The sequence below is a fragment of the Calliphora vicina genome, chromosome 4, assembly GCF_958450345.1.
Source record: "Calliphora vicina chromosome 4, idCalVici1.1, whole genome shotgun sequence".
Lineage (NCBI taxonomy): Eukaryota > Metazoa > Arthropoda > Insecta > Diptera > Calliphoridae > Calliphora > Calliphora vicina.
The window spans coordinates 84,201,812-84,216,894 of NC_088783.1; the positions used below are offsets into that span (position 1 = coordinate 84,201,812).

The 15,083-nt window shown below is 28.6% G+C and overlaps 1 protein-coding gene and 1 non-coding gene across 2 annotated transcripts; both read right to left on the reverse strand.

Annotated features, from left to right (window-relative positions):
- Positions 1-3,289: 3,289 nt before the first annotated feature.
- Positions 3,290-14,634, reverse strand: LOC135957463 (probable insulin-like peptide 5). The gene is made up of 3 exons (XM_065508211.1): positions 12,673-14,634; positions 3,910-4,144; positions 3,290-3,841 (listed from the first exon to the last, which is right to left on the reverse strand). The coding sequence occupies exons 2-3, from the start codon at positions 4,139-4,141 to the stop codon at positions 3,690-3,692; spliced, it is 384 nt and encodes a 127-aa protein (XP_065364283.1). The 5' UTR covers positions 4,142-4,144; positions 12,673-14,634; the 3' UTR covers positions 3,290-3,689.
- TRNAI-AAU (transfer RNA isoleucine (anticodon AAU)) lies at positions 5,339-5,412 on the reverse strand. The gene has a single exon. It is a non-coding gene; the product is annotated as a tRNA-Ile (tRNA).
- Positions 14,635-15,083: the final 449 nt, after the last annotated feature.

Here is a 15,083-nt window from a genome sequence, read left to right on the forward strand (position 1 = left end):
CTATCTTCTTCCTTATTGACTTACGATCAAAGGTTTCTTGAAGATATTGCCAGACATCTTTGGAACTTTTCAAATTTTTCACCATTGTCACAATATTTGTCTCTATGGCCATTAAAATTTCTGCTCTTGCATCCATATCCTTATCGATATACTGCTGTAATGCATTCATTTCTCGTTCAAACTCACGTTCCTGTTCAGCCGTTGGATTTTCTGGAAGTTTTCTTACTCTTGGAGTCTTTTCTTTACCTAACACGATATTCAGCAATCTGTTTTTGTGTAGTACCGCTTCCATTTGAGCCTTCCACGTTCCATAATTTGATCCATTTAATAATGGAATTCTACCAGCCATTGAATTCATTATTGGATTCCTGAACTCCGTGTTGAGAAATTTCTTAAAAGCAATTCAGCATTTAAAGCTAAGTTTTTTAAAAAGAAATCCCATAATCAACAAAATAACTATAAAAATCAAGAAGAAGGTATGTCCAAAGATAAATTTAATTATAAATGTTTTCGATGTGGAAGAAAAGGTCACAAAGCTAGAGACTGTAAGCTCAAAGTGCTCAAAGAATGGCAGAATTTGGTGCTCATCATTCTCGTACTAAGCATATACATTACAAGTATCATTTTGTGAAGGATGCCATAGAACAAAATATAATTAAATTGCAATATCTACCAACTGATAAAATGTTAGCCGATGTTTTAACTAAACCTGTACCTAAACCTAAACATGTATTTTGTTGTAATAATTTTGGAATTATAAATTCATAATGTTGAGGAGGCATGTTGTTATATACTGTAAAATACTTTGTATTCAACATAATGAATTTGATCAAGTTTTTATTGTTAAATATGTTTTTTGTAAAATGAAAATTTTCGATCACTTCAAATATACTTTTCATACTTATTGTATCTATTTGGATAAACGTATCGCTGTTTCAATTATAATACCGTTCTTCCACGATTGATCCCAGATATCATTTATGTATTTTATTATTAAGCACCTATAGTCTGAATATTGAAATTTATATTCTGCACAGGCCATTTTATTTTGTCCTAGCCTTTTTTATTTTAATTTTTTTTTTTGAAATTTTTTAAAAAATATACCAATATTTTTAATCAATTGACAAGGAAATAGTATTTTTTAAAAAAATCTTACGTAGTGGATTTGATGAGAACAGGCTGCGAAATTGTTTCCAAAGCAAACATACAGTCATATTCAAAAATCAATTTTGCATTTATTTAATGGATCCGATTTTGTTTATAAGTACCCAGAAATTTATTTAATTTATCAAAAAGGAACCAATTTATATTGATATTACAATTTTTTAATCTGCTAAGAAATGTAATATTTTATATATTAGTAAAGTCGATCTCACTAAATAAAAAGACAATATTTATGAATTTGTATTCAGTAATTTCTGAGCTGAAGAGTTGGCAACCTTGCTGTCCAGTTATCTTCAGAGAGTACAAACCAGGATTACGGATTTTATAGAGAGCACAATACCAGAAAAATATCACGAAATTGTACAAATGAAGATCTATTTAATAGAGTAAGTTCGGGTAATGTGGTATACATACTATTTATTTGATTTGACTATAATTTTTAGAGTCTGAATTCTATTGGAACTAGGGATGCCAAACGGGACTGAATTTTACAAATCTCGGGATTCGGGATTTTAGAAATGTAAATCCCGGGATTCCGGGATTTTTCAGGACTTCGGAATTTTAGTTAAACGTCAAAAACATCAAATTATACAATAAAAACTATTTATTTATTTAGTTAATATATTTAAAAATATAACAAAGAAAAAACTAATGCATTGTATTAAAATAAATTCGACACAAACATTTTTTAGGAAAGTGAAAAATTTTCATCTGTCAGTTTAAAACACGATAGGACATAAACGAAAGGAGCCAGCTGGCTAAAATTATTCCCAAATACTCTCTGTTGATTAAGTTTGTTTAGTATTGAAAATGGTACATGATTTCCCCTAGTCCCACGGAATACTGTTTGAACAGTCATAAATATGTTGATTATGAGTAAATTCTTATAAAATTTTGCACAAAATAAGTTATAAGTACTCTGAGTATTGAGGAAATCGGGCTACATTTGTCCCGTGCATTGACAGACTTATACATATGATTATTAATAAATTCGCGTTGACTATGAACGATGTTTATCGTCAGCTCCATAAAATAATATTATAATATGAATATAAATCAAGTAAGAGTGTCATTTATGGTCCCGGGATTTGTTAATCCCGAAAAATCCCGGGAAAAAATTCGGGAAATCGCGATCCCGAACAATCCGGGGATCGGGATTGGAATCCCTAATTGGAACAGTTCTCAGCTGGTGTTCAACTACAAGTGTTAGGTTTACATTCATGAAAGTAAAAAAGTCTTTTAAGTTCAATTTTCAGAGAAATTTTGGAAAAAGAGAAAAAAAACCCATTAACAAGCCATTGAAAAAATTGGCGGGTAATGTGGTATACCATGTTCTGTTAATATTGTATACTAATCCACATATTCATAGTATTTCAATTTGTAAATGAGTTGGATGCGGTTAAAGTTGGCGGCTGACCAACCAGAAGCTCCTCAATACATTCTTCGCTTCGTAGGATACATTGAATCGAAAATCCATCTCGTTGTTTCTAATGGCTCAAATAGCTTTCTTCAAATCTTCCGCTGCCCATTTTCTTACTTCACCTTTGTTTTGCATATTATTTGTTTAACCCTTAAGTGCATGATTTTTACTTTTATTTTTATATAAAGTATCAAATATTTAGTTGATTTTTATTTATTATCTTTCCTTTAGCTTAAGTTTGATTTAGACTTTCTTTAGCTGAAACTCCATTTGATTTTTCGGAATTAGAATCTGAATTAGTATCAGGCTTATCTTCGTCTAAAATTAAGTAGAACAGGAATGTAGATAATTGGCAACAATATGCATAAAGGCTTTAGCTATACCACATATCAACTTTGTCTGACAGTAGTGAAATGTAAAAGACTGCGAAGTGGAACGGAATATTTAAAAGCGATTAATTTATTTTAAATGTGCATTAATGTAGGTCTCTATCCGTATTTATATAATTTAACCTTTTTGACGGTTCCACAATCAACCGAATCAAACAGCAACTTTTTCAAAAATCGTGAATTAAATTCGCGAATTTCTGTGTTAGATTTCTAGGGGAAGTAAATAGTTTATGTCTCATACATAAAACTAAATCTTAAATATTAAACAAAATAGTTCTTTTTTTTAATAATTATATTTAATAAAATTTTATAACAATTTCTTTTTTAAATTTTTTATTAAAATAAAAATTTGCTAACAACATTTTGCTAAAACGAAAATAAAAAATATACACACAGCTTGTTAGAATTATGAGAAATATAATATGTAGATAAGAATAGAAAAAGACAATCTAAATTATTAAAACAAAAAAAAAAGAATAAAAAATAATAAAATAAAATTAATAATAATAACAAAAAAATCTTAAACAAATAAGTCTAAACAGCCTAAAATGAATGATCAAACGAACAAACATGTATGTGTAGTTATGTGTTAATAAAATAAAATTATTTATATTAATTGCAAATGATAAAACAATAAAATAGTAATTAATGATGACGATCGAAAATGACAATAATGAATGACAATGAACAAAGTACTCTTGTGTATTAATTCTTTATTAATCTTCACAATATGCATGCAATTCAGAATAACCGCATGGACGACGACAGCACTCGTGTACAGCACCACCAAACGAAGGACGAAATATGACATCGTCATCTGGCAGCAGACGTCTTAGAAGACTCGACTTACGATTGCCAAAACTATCAGCTGCAATATATAGAATAAAAACACATTTAAATGGACTGGAGAATTAATTTAATTTTTAAATTACTTACGATATCGACTTGATAGTGAATTGGTACGACCCTCGCATATGACTCGTATGGCCTCAAATAATGCTGTGCTACAGTAACGTCTATTGGGCACATGACCATCTTGTGGTGACATGGGATGTGTTTGGGCAGGTGTGGGCATGTAAATTATCACAATTAAGCAAATGACTAAAGTAATTGTTGTTAAACTTAAGATACGACGTTGAGTTGAGATTATATATTTTGGGGAAAACATTTTCTGAAAGAAGAAAGCAAAAATAATAAATAAAAATACATTATTGAAATTGTTTAATTTCGAATTCATTGGGATACATGAGAATTAAAAAAAAAACACAATTTATTTAATATTTTTTAATTTTAAGGTCGTTTTATTCGACGAATAAGAAATGTTAGTTAATATATTTTGTTTTATAAAAAAGTTCATAGTATTTTTAAATATTTATATAAATTAACATCAATTAAATTAATTTTTGTTTAAATTGATCCATTTTTATGGAAACCAAACTTATGTATGTATTTATACATATATTTAGAAGCATGGTCTTGAATGAATCGTGCCTAAATCTTTTGACACTCGATATAGTAGTAAAACCCTGAAAATTTGAGTCAAAAAGGATCTGCATCGGCTCTGAAGTTAGGATATCTGCGGTCAAAGAAAGACTAATTTCAAAACTCCAATTACAAAGAAAAAACTATTTCTAAAACCTTTTCAATTTAAATATATGTCACATATTGAACTGGTTTCAATTATTTCATAATTGAATCAAGTATTCCTGTGCTCAAAAACAAAATTTTCTGATATTTTTTTGTTGAATTTTGAGTTTTGAATTTGATAATTTTGATAATTAAATATACAATTTTCGTTATTGGTTGAACTTTAAATACAAAAATTATTGAATAGATAATTTTCGTATTTGAAAACACATTTTTGTTATTTTTTGTTTTTTCAATTCAATAATTTTTGTATTTAAAGTTCAATCAATAACGAAAATTGTATATTCAATTATCAAAATTATCAAATTCAAAACTCATAATTCAATAGAAAATATCAGAAAATTTAGTTTTTGAGCACATGAATACTTGATTCAATTATGAAATAATTGAAACCAGTTCAATATGTGATAAATGTTTGAATTGAAATATAGTTTTTTCTGTGTACAAACTTGTTAAAATTTTATTAAACGAATGCTCGGGGGCATTTTTAATCAAATTCTGGACATTTAAGAATTTCTCTTTAGGATTTTATAAATCATATATAGACGATGTAGTTCCCATTAAAATATTTTTTTTTCATTTGAAACGTACCTAAGAAAATCTATTTAAATTTAGCACCCTGACCCGAGGACCCCATTTATAGACTTTCAAATGTTTAGATTTAGTTGACTTCCGTGATAAGAGTTTGTACAATTAATCGAAATTGAAAAATAAATGCTGGCCCATGAGGGGATCGAACCCGCGACCTTCGCGTTATTAGCACGACGCTCTAACCAACTGAGCTAATGGGCCCACGTTATCCTGATCTCGTTTATAGCTTATTTTTAGGAAGTAATAATTTTAGAATATATTTATAATTATCGATTTTTAAAGCCAACATTTAAGTTGCTTATTTGCTAGATATTCGAATTTTATTTAAAATAAACTTTATTTTGATACACAAATAGTTTAATTCCAAAATTAATTTTCTTAAATATATGTATGTATATGTATTACTAAATTATACATATCCTTTAGTTCCATCTCTACTCTATTTACATACTACCCTTCCCTAGGTATATACAGTGGTGGCCACCAATTTAAGACAAATACTTGAATTTTTTTCATCAACTGAATTTTAAGTGCGATAGAGCCAAAATAAAAAGACCTCTAAGGGTATGAAATTTATTAATAATGTTTCTAGTTTCTGAAAAATGTTTGGAAAAATCGGTAAAACATATATGGACAAAGATATGTGGAAATACGTTGACCCACCTCAGCGAACATCCGCTGTTAATAACATGATATGACCGAAACTAATGGAACTAAAAGTATGAAATTTGGTCAGAATATTTTATAATAATAAAATTATAATGATATAAATGTGAGAAAATATATTTATTTAAAAAAATATTTTTTTATGAATTGACACAGTCGAATAAAACACACTTGTGTTTTAAAATAATTGACAATTACATGGAATTTAGCAAACAATTTTTGTCTTAAATTCCTGGCCACCACTGTATATACTTCTTAAATTACATTTTTTTTAACTCTGTCTTATAATTATAATTCCTAAGTATACATATTCTTTAAAAGAAGAATATATCATTGAAAACTTGTGGGAGATCTTGAGAAACAATTCAATGAGTTCTCTCTCATTCGTTCACACTTCAAATAGGCGCACAATACATTTTCAGTTCCGAATAGCCGCAGGGTCTTTGGCAACATTCATGAATTCGTTCGGTCTGGACAGTTCTAAAGTAGATTCCATCATCACTAGCTAGATGTTTCAAAGAATTCGAACTAAACGTACCACTATTGTCCGCTGATATTAAAAAAGCGAAAAGAAGAAAAGAGAACAAAACAAGAAGAAAAAAAAATAGAAATCAGTCAATAATTTTGGACGCAGTATGTTTTTTTTGGTTTGTTTTTGTATTTAATGGGATGGAGGGGAAACTTACTATATTGAGCATATTGCTGCGAATTATAAGGTCCACCACATAGAAGTCGTATAACATCAGACAATGAATTGCTGCAATAACGTTTATATTCGAAATTATTACTATTGCCACTCGGTATTAAGGGCTGAGCTTGTAGCAGTGGTGCGACTACTACAAGAACTAAAATACCAACTAATATCGCTGGCAAACTCATCAGATGAACTGGTGAGGCTGTATTTGAAGTGCAGGTATTGATTGGAGACGAAGAGTACGTTAAACATGCCTTTGGAAACACCATCTGTAATGATTTAAAGATTCAAGTTTCACCATAACAAAACATTTTATCTTTAACTATGTACTATGCTTATCGATTTAGTGGAAAATTTAACTTAATTCTAAGAGATTTTTTTTTAAATTTATATTTTAATATCCCTTCGATTTGTTGACTTTTAATTTATCTAGTTATCTATAAACAATTAATAACAAAAATAAGGCCTTATTTATAACCAATTTTCAAATTTATCACAGCTTATAAATAAAATTTTGTAACGGTTCTATATTTAAAAAAAATAATATTTGAATTTAATGGGAACATTTTTATTTTATTGCATAATTAAAATTTAATTTCTTTTAATTTGTTGACCAATATTTATGTTTATATTGTGTATACTGCGTTTTTGCTACGTAAAATGTTTAAATGTTTCTATACCTTATTGAACCTAAAACGCAGAAGGCGAACTCACAAAATCTGCGAAATACCAACTGGAAATATGGAAACAGCATAATTCCAATATGCCATTTCTAACCACTTCTAACGAAATAAAGCAAGATATCTCCATTGAATGCCCAGATATCGTAGAAGTTATGGATGCTAAAAACGAATAAGGCCCCTGGAGCTGACAACATATCGCCCGAGATGCTTAAAGCCGACCCCCATACTACAGCGAACATATTGCTTCCCCATATTCATAACTTCTGGCTCACACATGAACTTGATTCAAATTTACAAGAAGGTTTTATAGTAAATATCTCCTGACGAACTGTAAGAACTGCCCCGCCAGTTCCTTAGAGCAGCGAATAAGATCATAGCGCAAATCATTAACCGGAGAATATTCGACACTGTGCTAAGTGATCTAAGGTCCGAACAAGCTGGCTTCCGGTTCCAAAATCCTGTGTAGACCACATTAATAGTATACCTGTTGTTTATCGACTTTGAAAAAGCATTTGATACGCTGAATCAAAACTCAATATGGAGCGCTATTGCTTCTAAATGGGTCCCACCCAAAATAATTTGATGTTGTAACTGGTGTTCGCCAGGCCTGCTTGTTGTCTCCCTTGTTTTTTACTTAGTGCTAGATGATATAGTTCGTAATGCTACTCATGCTAATAGCTTTAAAGATATGGCATCTAATCTTAAATGCATCGAAACAGAGGCCATAAAAGCTGGTCTGAAAAGAAACGTAAACAAGGTGGCTCCAGCAAAGATGTAGAGAATCTCAAAAGCCAACCAAGCATTCGGTCAATATGGAAATCTGCCATATCCAAGAACACCAAAATCGGTATATTTAACACTTGTATTAACTGTGCTCCTCTATGCATGCGAGACATGGAATACAACAGAACACAACGTAATCTCTTTTACTTTAAATAAATATCTATGTTTCAATTTTGAAATTTTCGATTTTTACCATGACTTTATATGGTTCTGCGTATATATTTTTTTTACCATAAAATTTTTTCAGCAAAAACAATTTTTTTTAAATATTTTCAATCTTTATCTTAAAGTATCCTGGTATATAAGATTCGGTATAGCCGAATATAGTTCTATTACCAGTTTCTAAAAAAAATTGTATATCTAATACACTACAAACTAAGATTAAGAAACTTTTTTTTTCCAAAATCTAACATGAAAAATAATCAAATTTAAAATTTTGAAAAATTAATTAATTTTTTAATTTTTTAAACAAAATTCTAAATTTATCGGTATCATGACACAACAATATAAGGTACACTCAGTAGAAAATAAATTCTCAATTATATAATTCTTGCAACGTCAAACAAATGAAAATATGAACAAAAATCAAAATCAAAGTTTGACGTTATAGGGGTAAATATTAAAAACTCTCCCTAGTGATTCTACATTCATGATCGGTATCAAAATAGTATTCAACTATGTATGTAGTACTTTTTCCAACCTCAGTACGAAAATTTAAAATTTTAATTTATTTTAATTTTAGCGAAGTTTGTGTTGCAATTAGAGTTTTTCACTGGAATTCCCGGAACGAAAAATCCCTGGAATACCGAAACATTTTCAAAACCGAAATCCCGGGAAACTGTGGGAGAATTCCCCGGAATTATATTCTTTAGTTTAATGTGATGTTTTTTGAACTTGACTTTCTCTAAAAAGGCTCAAAACAAATGCAGAAGATTCATATAACAAAAATAATTTAACCCAAATATACCAATTACAAGTGCGTTCAAATTCAAATTATTCCAAAAACTCGTGAATGTTCAGGGCTGTCACAGAATTCTATTCCGATGGAAAGTTGAATTATTTTAGTATTTTGCTTTTCACAAGAGTAAAACGAAAATTTTTGGAATAAAACCACCATTAGATTTCGTTCTACCTTCGTTAATTTTGAATTGGCAATGTTTAACTTATTAAATCAAAAATTAAATGAAGATGATAATTAAAACATGAAGAAAATTTAATATTAAACAAAATTCAATTCCACGAATTGGAAATTGAAGCCCTTTCGATAAAAACGATAAATGGTGACAAGTTTGTTTATAACCAAAATTAGAAATCGAGTCAGTTTATCTCTTTATATTAAATTTATATTGTATTTTTTATTTGTATCCAATTACATTTTAAAACCAAAGATATTTTTTACATTTTTAACAAAGTCTACATTTTTAAAATTGAATAATTTTATTCAAAATGAATCCCGATTTCCCAGGAAATGAAAAGTGCGGGAAAAGAAAATCTCTTGTTGCAATTCATCTGTATATATGTAGTTCTCCCATTTAATTGTTACCCGTCCTGGACAGTAAAGCAGATTTTGTAAATGGTATAAAAATTATACAAAAACCTTTTTTCAAAAATCTTTTTTTCAAAGTTATTTTATATCTTATTTGTTGAAAACAAAACAATATTTTTGTACCCACCAAGATTCTAAAACAATCTGTTCATATGTCAGTCTGATGAAAAAACGATAGGGACCAAACGAAAGCTAAAAGGGCAAAACTTGTCTTATTATAGGGACAAGACATTGCCCTAAATTGATAGGAATGAATTGATTAAACGATCAAATTTAATCTTCGTTTCAATATATTAAAACAAATTACCAAAAAAAAAATTAAATTTAAAAAACCAATAAACCGGAAGATTATAATCATTTTAAGCAAGGTTTACAGTAAATCAAAAACATTGTGTCTGTCTTCCCTCCTTTTACAATAAAATAAAATCGTTTGACAGCAAAACAACAAATAGATTTCTAACTACACATTTAACCTTTTCCTTACTTAAAAAAACACATCTAGGTCTTACATCAAGGCTTTACATTTTACATTTTGTCTTAACTCAAATTAATATAAAAAAAAATAAATTTAACAAAAATAAAGAAAAACGATTGAAATGTACTCGTAGTATTTACATACGTGAACTACTTACGCGTGTCGAAATAATGTTTTTGTTTCGTACTTTATTATTAAAAATACATATGTTGTATTATGAATTTGAATTTACAGATTTCTATTATTTTTCATTTAATTTTTCTGTCAGGGTCTATTTATTTTTTCTTAAATTTTTAAAATTAATTGTGAATTTGTAATAAATAATAACATAAGTATATAGTTAATCAGCCATACAAACAAACCCACAAAATGTGGAAGGGAATTATCAGAAAAAAATACTGATTATTTACATAATAAACGGCTGGATGACGGACAAACAAACGAACGAAAGAATTTTATTAATATTTATGATTTTATTATATAAATACTTGGATGAACGAACGACTACAAATATAAAAATGTATAAAAGAAAAGTGCGTGTAATCATGTTTTTAATAAATAAAATAAAAATTATTTTAAATATAAATAGAAATCTTATCATTTATTTTTGTGTTTGTGTGAAAAAGAGTTTGTAGTGTATTCAAATAGAGAATAGTTATAGTAATTATTTTTCACTTGAAAACAAAACAAACAAAAAAATGGCTTTTATTTTTAAATGAAATATTTTAAAGATTAAACTAAATATACAGTGGGTCCTCGTATCAATTAAATTGTTTTTTGCTTTGATGGTTTTGATTTTGTTTTTAATATTTAAATGTTAACAAACATCTAAACATGAGATGTTATTAAGGAGAGCAGTTCCGAAGTTCAAAACCAACCTGTCGTCTGTTCTGTGACCAAGAATGGAAAATAATTGTTTTGTTCGGTATCAAAATAATATTTAAACAGTATTACGATATATTCTTGGAAATATCTAGTGTCACCATTTTACTTTCTTCAAAACTGTGAAAGTAATAACATCATCTTTTATGAATTTATTAAATTTATGATATTATTTCATTAAATTTATGACTTTTCATAATTTTTCCAATGAAAATGAATATCTTATAATAATATTTATATTGAAATTAATTCATTAAAATTATGAATTATTTCATTTAACTAATTAAATAATTTCATTCCAAATTTGACATTTCTTCATTATTTCAATGACACATTTCATTAAATGAATGACAAATATTATTCATATTTTCAGTGAACTAAATTTCATTCAGTCAATGTAAAACTTTTATTGATCTCATGAAACATGTTTCATTAATTTAAGAATTTTCATTACATTAATGTCTAAATTCATTAGAATCATGCAGCAAATCCTTTCAGTGTAGTACAATATTGAAAATTCCATTTATCATACCGGAAGAATATATTTATGTTCTAAAAACCAAGTTACCCCCTAAAATACTTGTTTAGTTCGACTATAGTTACCGAAATAATCGTAAATACCGTTTTTCTATACATAATTCAAAATTATGAAAATACAATTTTTGTTGTCCGAAATCTACTGAAATTAAAATGTTATAAAATACGATAAGTACGACATCGATACATCTTCGATTATTTGGGTAACGGTAGCATAGCGGTACCGAATCAATTTTTCATAATCAATTTTATAAATGGTTTATAAATCCGAATTTCCATGGTTTATAATGCCGAATATAACTGTATATACCCTTCACCAAATTATACTTCAAAATACAAATTTTAAATATTTTTAGGTAAACAAAATTTATTTTTTTTCCAAAGTTGTTTTTTTTTCATTTTTTGGAATTGTTTTGGAATTTTTTTGAATTGTTATTTTAAAATTTTTTAAATTTAAAAATTTTTTTTTTGGGTTTTTTAAATTTGTTTGTAAAAAAAAAATTCGGGTTAAAAAATATTTTTTCTGGTCTTATATACATACGTCGTTGCAAAGGTTTTTGAAATATCTATCATTAGATATCGATATTGTCTATATTAATGAATTAGTAATCCAGATATAGGTCAAAAATCAAGGATGTCCTGGTTTTTTCCTCATATCTCAGCCATTTGTGGACCGATTTTGCTGATTTTAAATAGGAAACTTCTCGAAAGCATGTCTGACAGAATTATTGAAGATTTGGAATTGAAACCATTCTGAACAAAATCTTTGACAGGCATGTATATTTCTGATTTAAATTTGACAGCGTTTTTTATATTAAAACAAAATTTAGGTTTTTGGTGAAGAAATTGATTAACAATTTTAGAAAATCATATAATTACAAAGAAATATCAGTTCCACTTTAAAAACTGAAATTGGTTTCATTCTGAAAGAAATTTTCGTTTTAATTTTTCTGAAGAAGCGAATACGGAATTAATTACACTTTCGATCGGAATGGAATTCTGTGACAGGCCTGTTAGTGAACTATTGTAATTTATATCGTACCGAAATTACCGTTATCATTTTAATATCGTTACCGAATTTTCCATTTAATTTCACAATTTCAATATTTTCAAACAATTCTTTTCAACCTCTGCATTAGGGTGGATAGGTATTGGCAAAATAGGATAAAATTAAGAAAACTTTTTATATACTCACTTTTGTGGTTTTCTAACTGAACAATCCTGCAAACTGATGAGATGCGACTGCTGTTCATCATACATACAGCGAGAGCTTTATATATAAAATCCCTTTTCCTTGCCTGGTGCAGGAGTTTAAAAGGCTTCGATTAATGTGCGATGTAAAATATTTCGTTTGTTTTTTTTTTGGTTAAAATTTTCTAAATATTTATATGTATATATTTTTGTTGTTGTTGTAATCACTTGAATAAGGAACTTTTAATTTTCAGCGGATTTTTTTTTTATAAATTTTTTTTGATACAAAAAGGACAAACAATATATTTTTATGACGTTTTATTTGGGAAATAAGTGAAAAAAAATTTATTATTTGTCTATCACACACAGGCTTTTTTAAATCACAATTTTGCGTTTTGATTTTAGTCGTTGTCTTTTTCAAGAAAGGACAGTAATAACATCCATCTGCTTTTATTCTTCTTTTTAGTTTATTTACAGAATATGTAATCTGATTCGAGAGAACTTTGTTCAATATAAATCTGATTCGATTTACGATTTAGGTGTTGGATGGAGAATAGAATTTCAGGCGATTTAAACCGATTTAATGGAATTTGTTTTCGTTGTTTTTAAAGTGGCAGAAGACTGCGTGCAGGGTGCGAGCGCTACACTGTTTCGTATCGAGCTCTGCATTGCTCTGGACATTAAGTTCGTTTGCAATGAACGTTGAAACCTTTGTGTGTTGGTATTTGTGTGGTGCGCGATGGTAAGAAGTCTGACGACGCGCCTTTTGTTATTATAGTTGTTGTTGTTGTTGTTCGGTGTGATTTTCCAATGTTTGTTGTCACCGTTGGAGTCAAACATTCAACTTGTTTTTGCAGCTTGGGGGATTTTCTTCAGCTATACTTTTTGTTTGTTCACTATTTACACTGTGTTTACACTTGATGTCGTTGTGGTTGTTGGCTTTACTTAGTAATGTTGTTGTTATTGTTGGTATTATTACGCCTGTGCAACAACAAACATTCATGTTATTTATAGTTTTTCCTTAAACAAACACTGCATGCATGCATGTATTCATTTAGTCAGTCACCCAGTCAGTCATTCAGTGGTTGGAAATGTGTATGATGGATGGGATGGCTGAATAACGTATGTAATATGCAGATAACATAAGTCGGTCGCTGGAGCTGTTGTTGTTGGTTATTACTTTATCAGCTTGTTGTTGTCAAATGTTGTAAATAAAAATATAGAAATGAAAACACATTTTTCACGGCAACAAAATCAGCTGGTTTTATTTTTAGAGTGTTTGTTTGTTTGCTTGTTTACGATCGAGTATTTATTTATTTTGTTTGGATGTTTGTTTGTTTGACAGAGATTACGATAATAAAGTGGTTGGTTGGTTGTTGGGTTCGCTGAATGTTGGCTGGAGACCGATCGAGTCAGTCTATTTTTAGACTGGCGCCTGACTAAACTTAGCCAAAGGTGTTTTTCTTTTTATTTTATTATTTTTAACAATTTTTTTTTGCACTCAAACATTTTACACCATACGAATGAATACTTTTGTACATATACAAAAGATATGTTTGAGAGAGTTGTTTGATTTGTAATCTGTAATCTTTTAAATTGGTTTTTACCGGTTTTCCATTACACGTTCAACGTGATTTAATTAATTTATTTGGCTTAAAAATGTATTTTTAAATTTGAATCTGCTGGCTATTTTTAGCTGTGTCAACCACATCAAATTTATTAATATAATTTTTTTTGCTTCGCTGCTTCAAACCAAATACAATTTCCGCTATTTGTATTTATACATATTTTTATTTTCAATACTATTTTTTTATTTGGGCTTTTATAACAATTGAATAATAAAAAAATAATTCTCGTTCTAGGCGTTGAAGTGCCTCCGTTCACAGCCGTTTTATAAAAGAAGATCCGCTTAAAATTAAACAATCATCTGAGCGAGCAGCTAGAGGCAAACTCTTATTCATAACTGATGGGCCAGACCATTTTGTTATTGTTTTCGTTCATTCATTATCAACAAATATTAAGAGTTTTATTAACTTCTGGTTGTTTATTTTATTTATTTTTCTTCGTATTTCTATATATATTTTTTTTGTATTTATTAAATATAATGCACTAAGGGAAATTTATATAAATGCATCAATAATATTCAGAATAGCTCATTTTAGTATTTACAATTAGTACATATATCGGTAACGGTAATTGCAGTTATTTCGGAAATGGCAGCTTAGGAGTAACGGTAGTTGACCTAAAAAGGTAATTTAGGGGTAACTGGTGAAAACCATAAATGAAACTATCTAAAACTATTCGGGCTCTGATGTATTGAAAACCCGTATACTTCTTAGACTAAATCTTAAATATTTACGTATGTATTTAAAAATATATAGTGGCCAGTAAGTATATGTATCAATAAGTAGTAAT

Bases quoted from the DNA above. Each gene is read 5' to 3' on its own strand.
- LOC135957463 (XM_065508211.1), bottom strand. From the start codon at position 4,141: ATGTTTTCCCCAAAATATATAATCTCAACTCAACGTCGTATCTTAAGT. The intron at 3,842-3,909 runs GTAAGTAATTTA...TATATATTGCAG, and splicing joins TTCACTATCAAGTCGATATC to CTGATAGTTTTGGCAATCGT.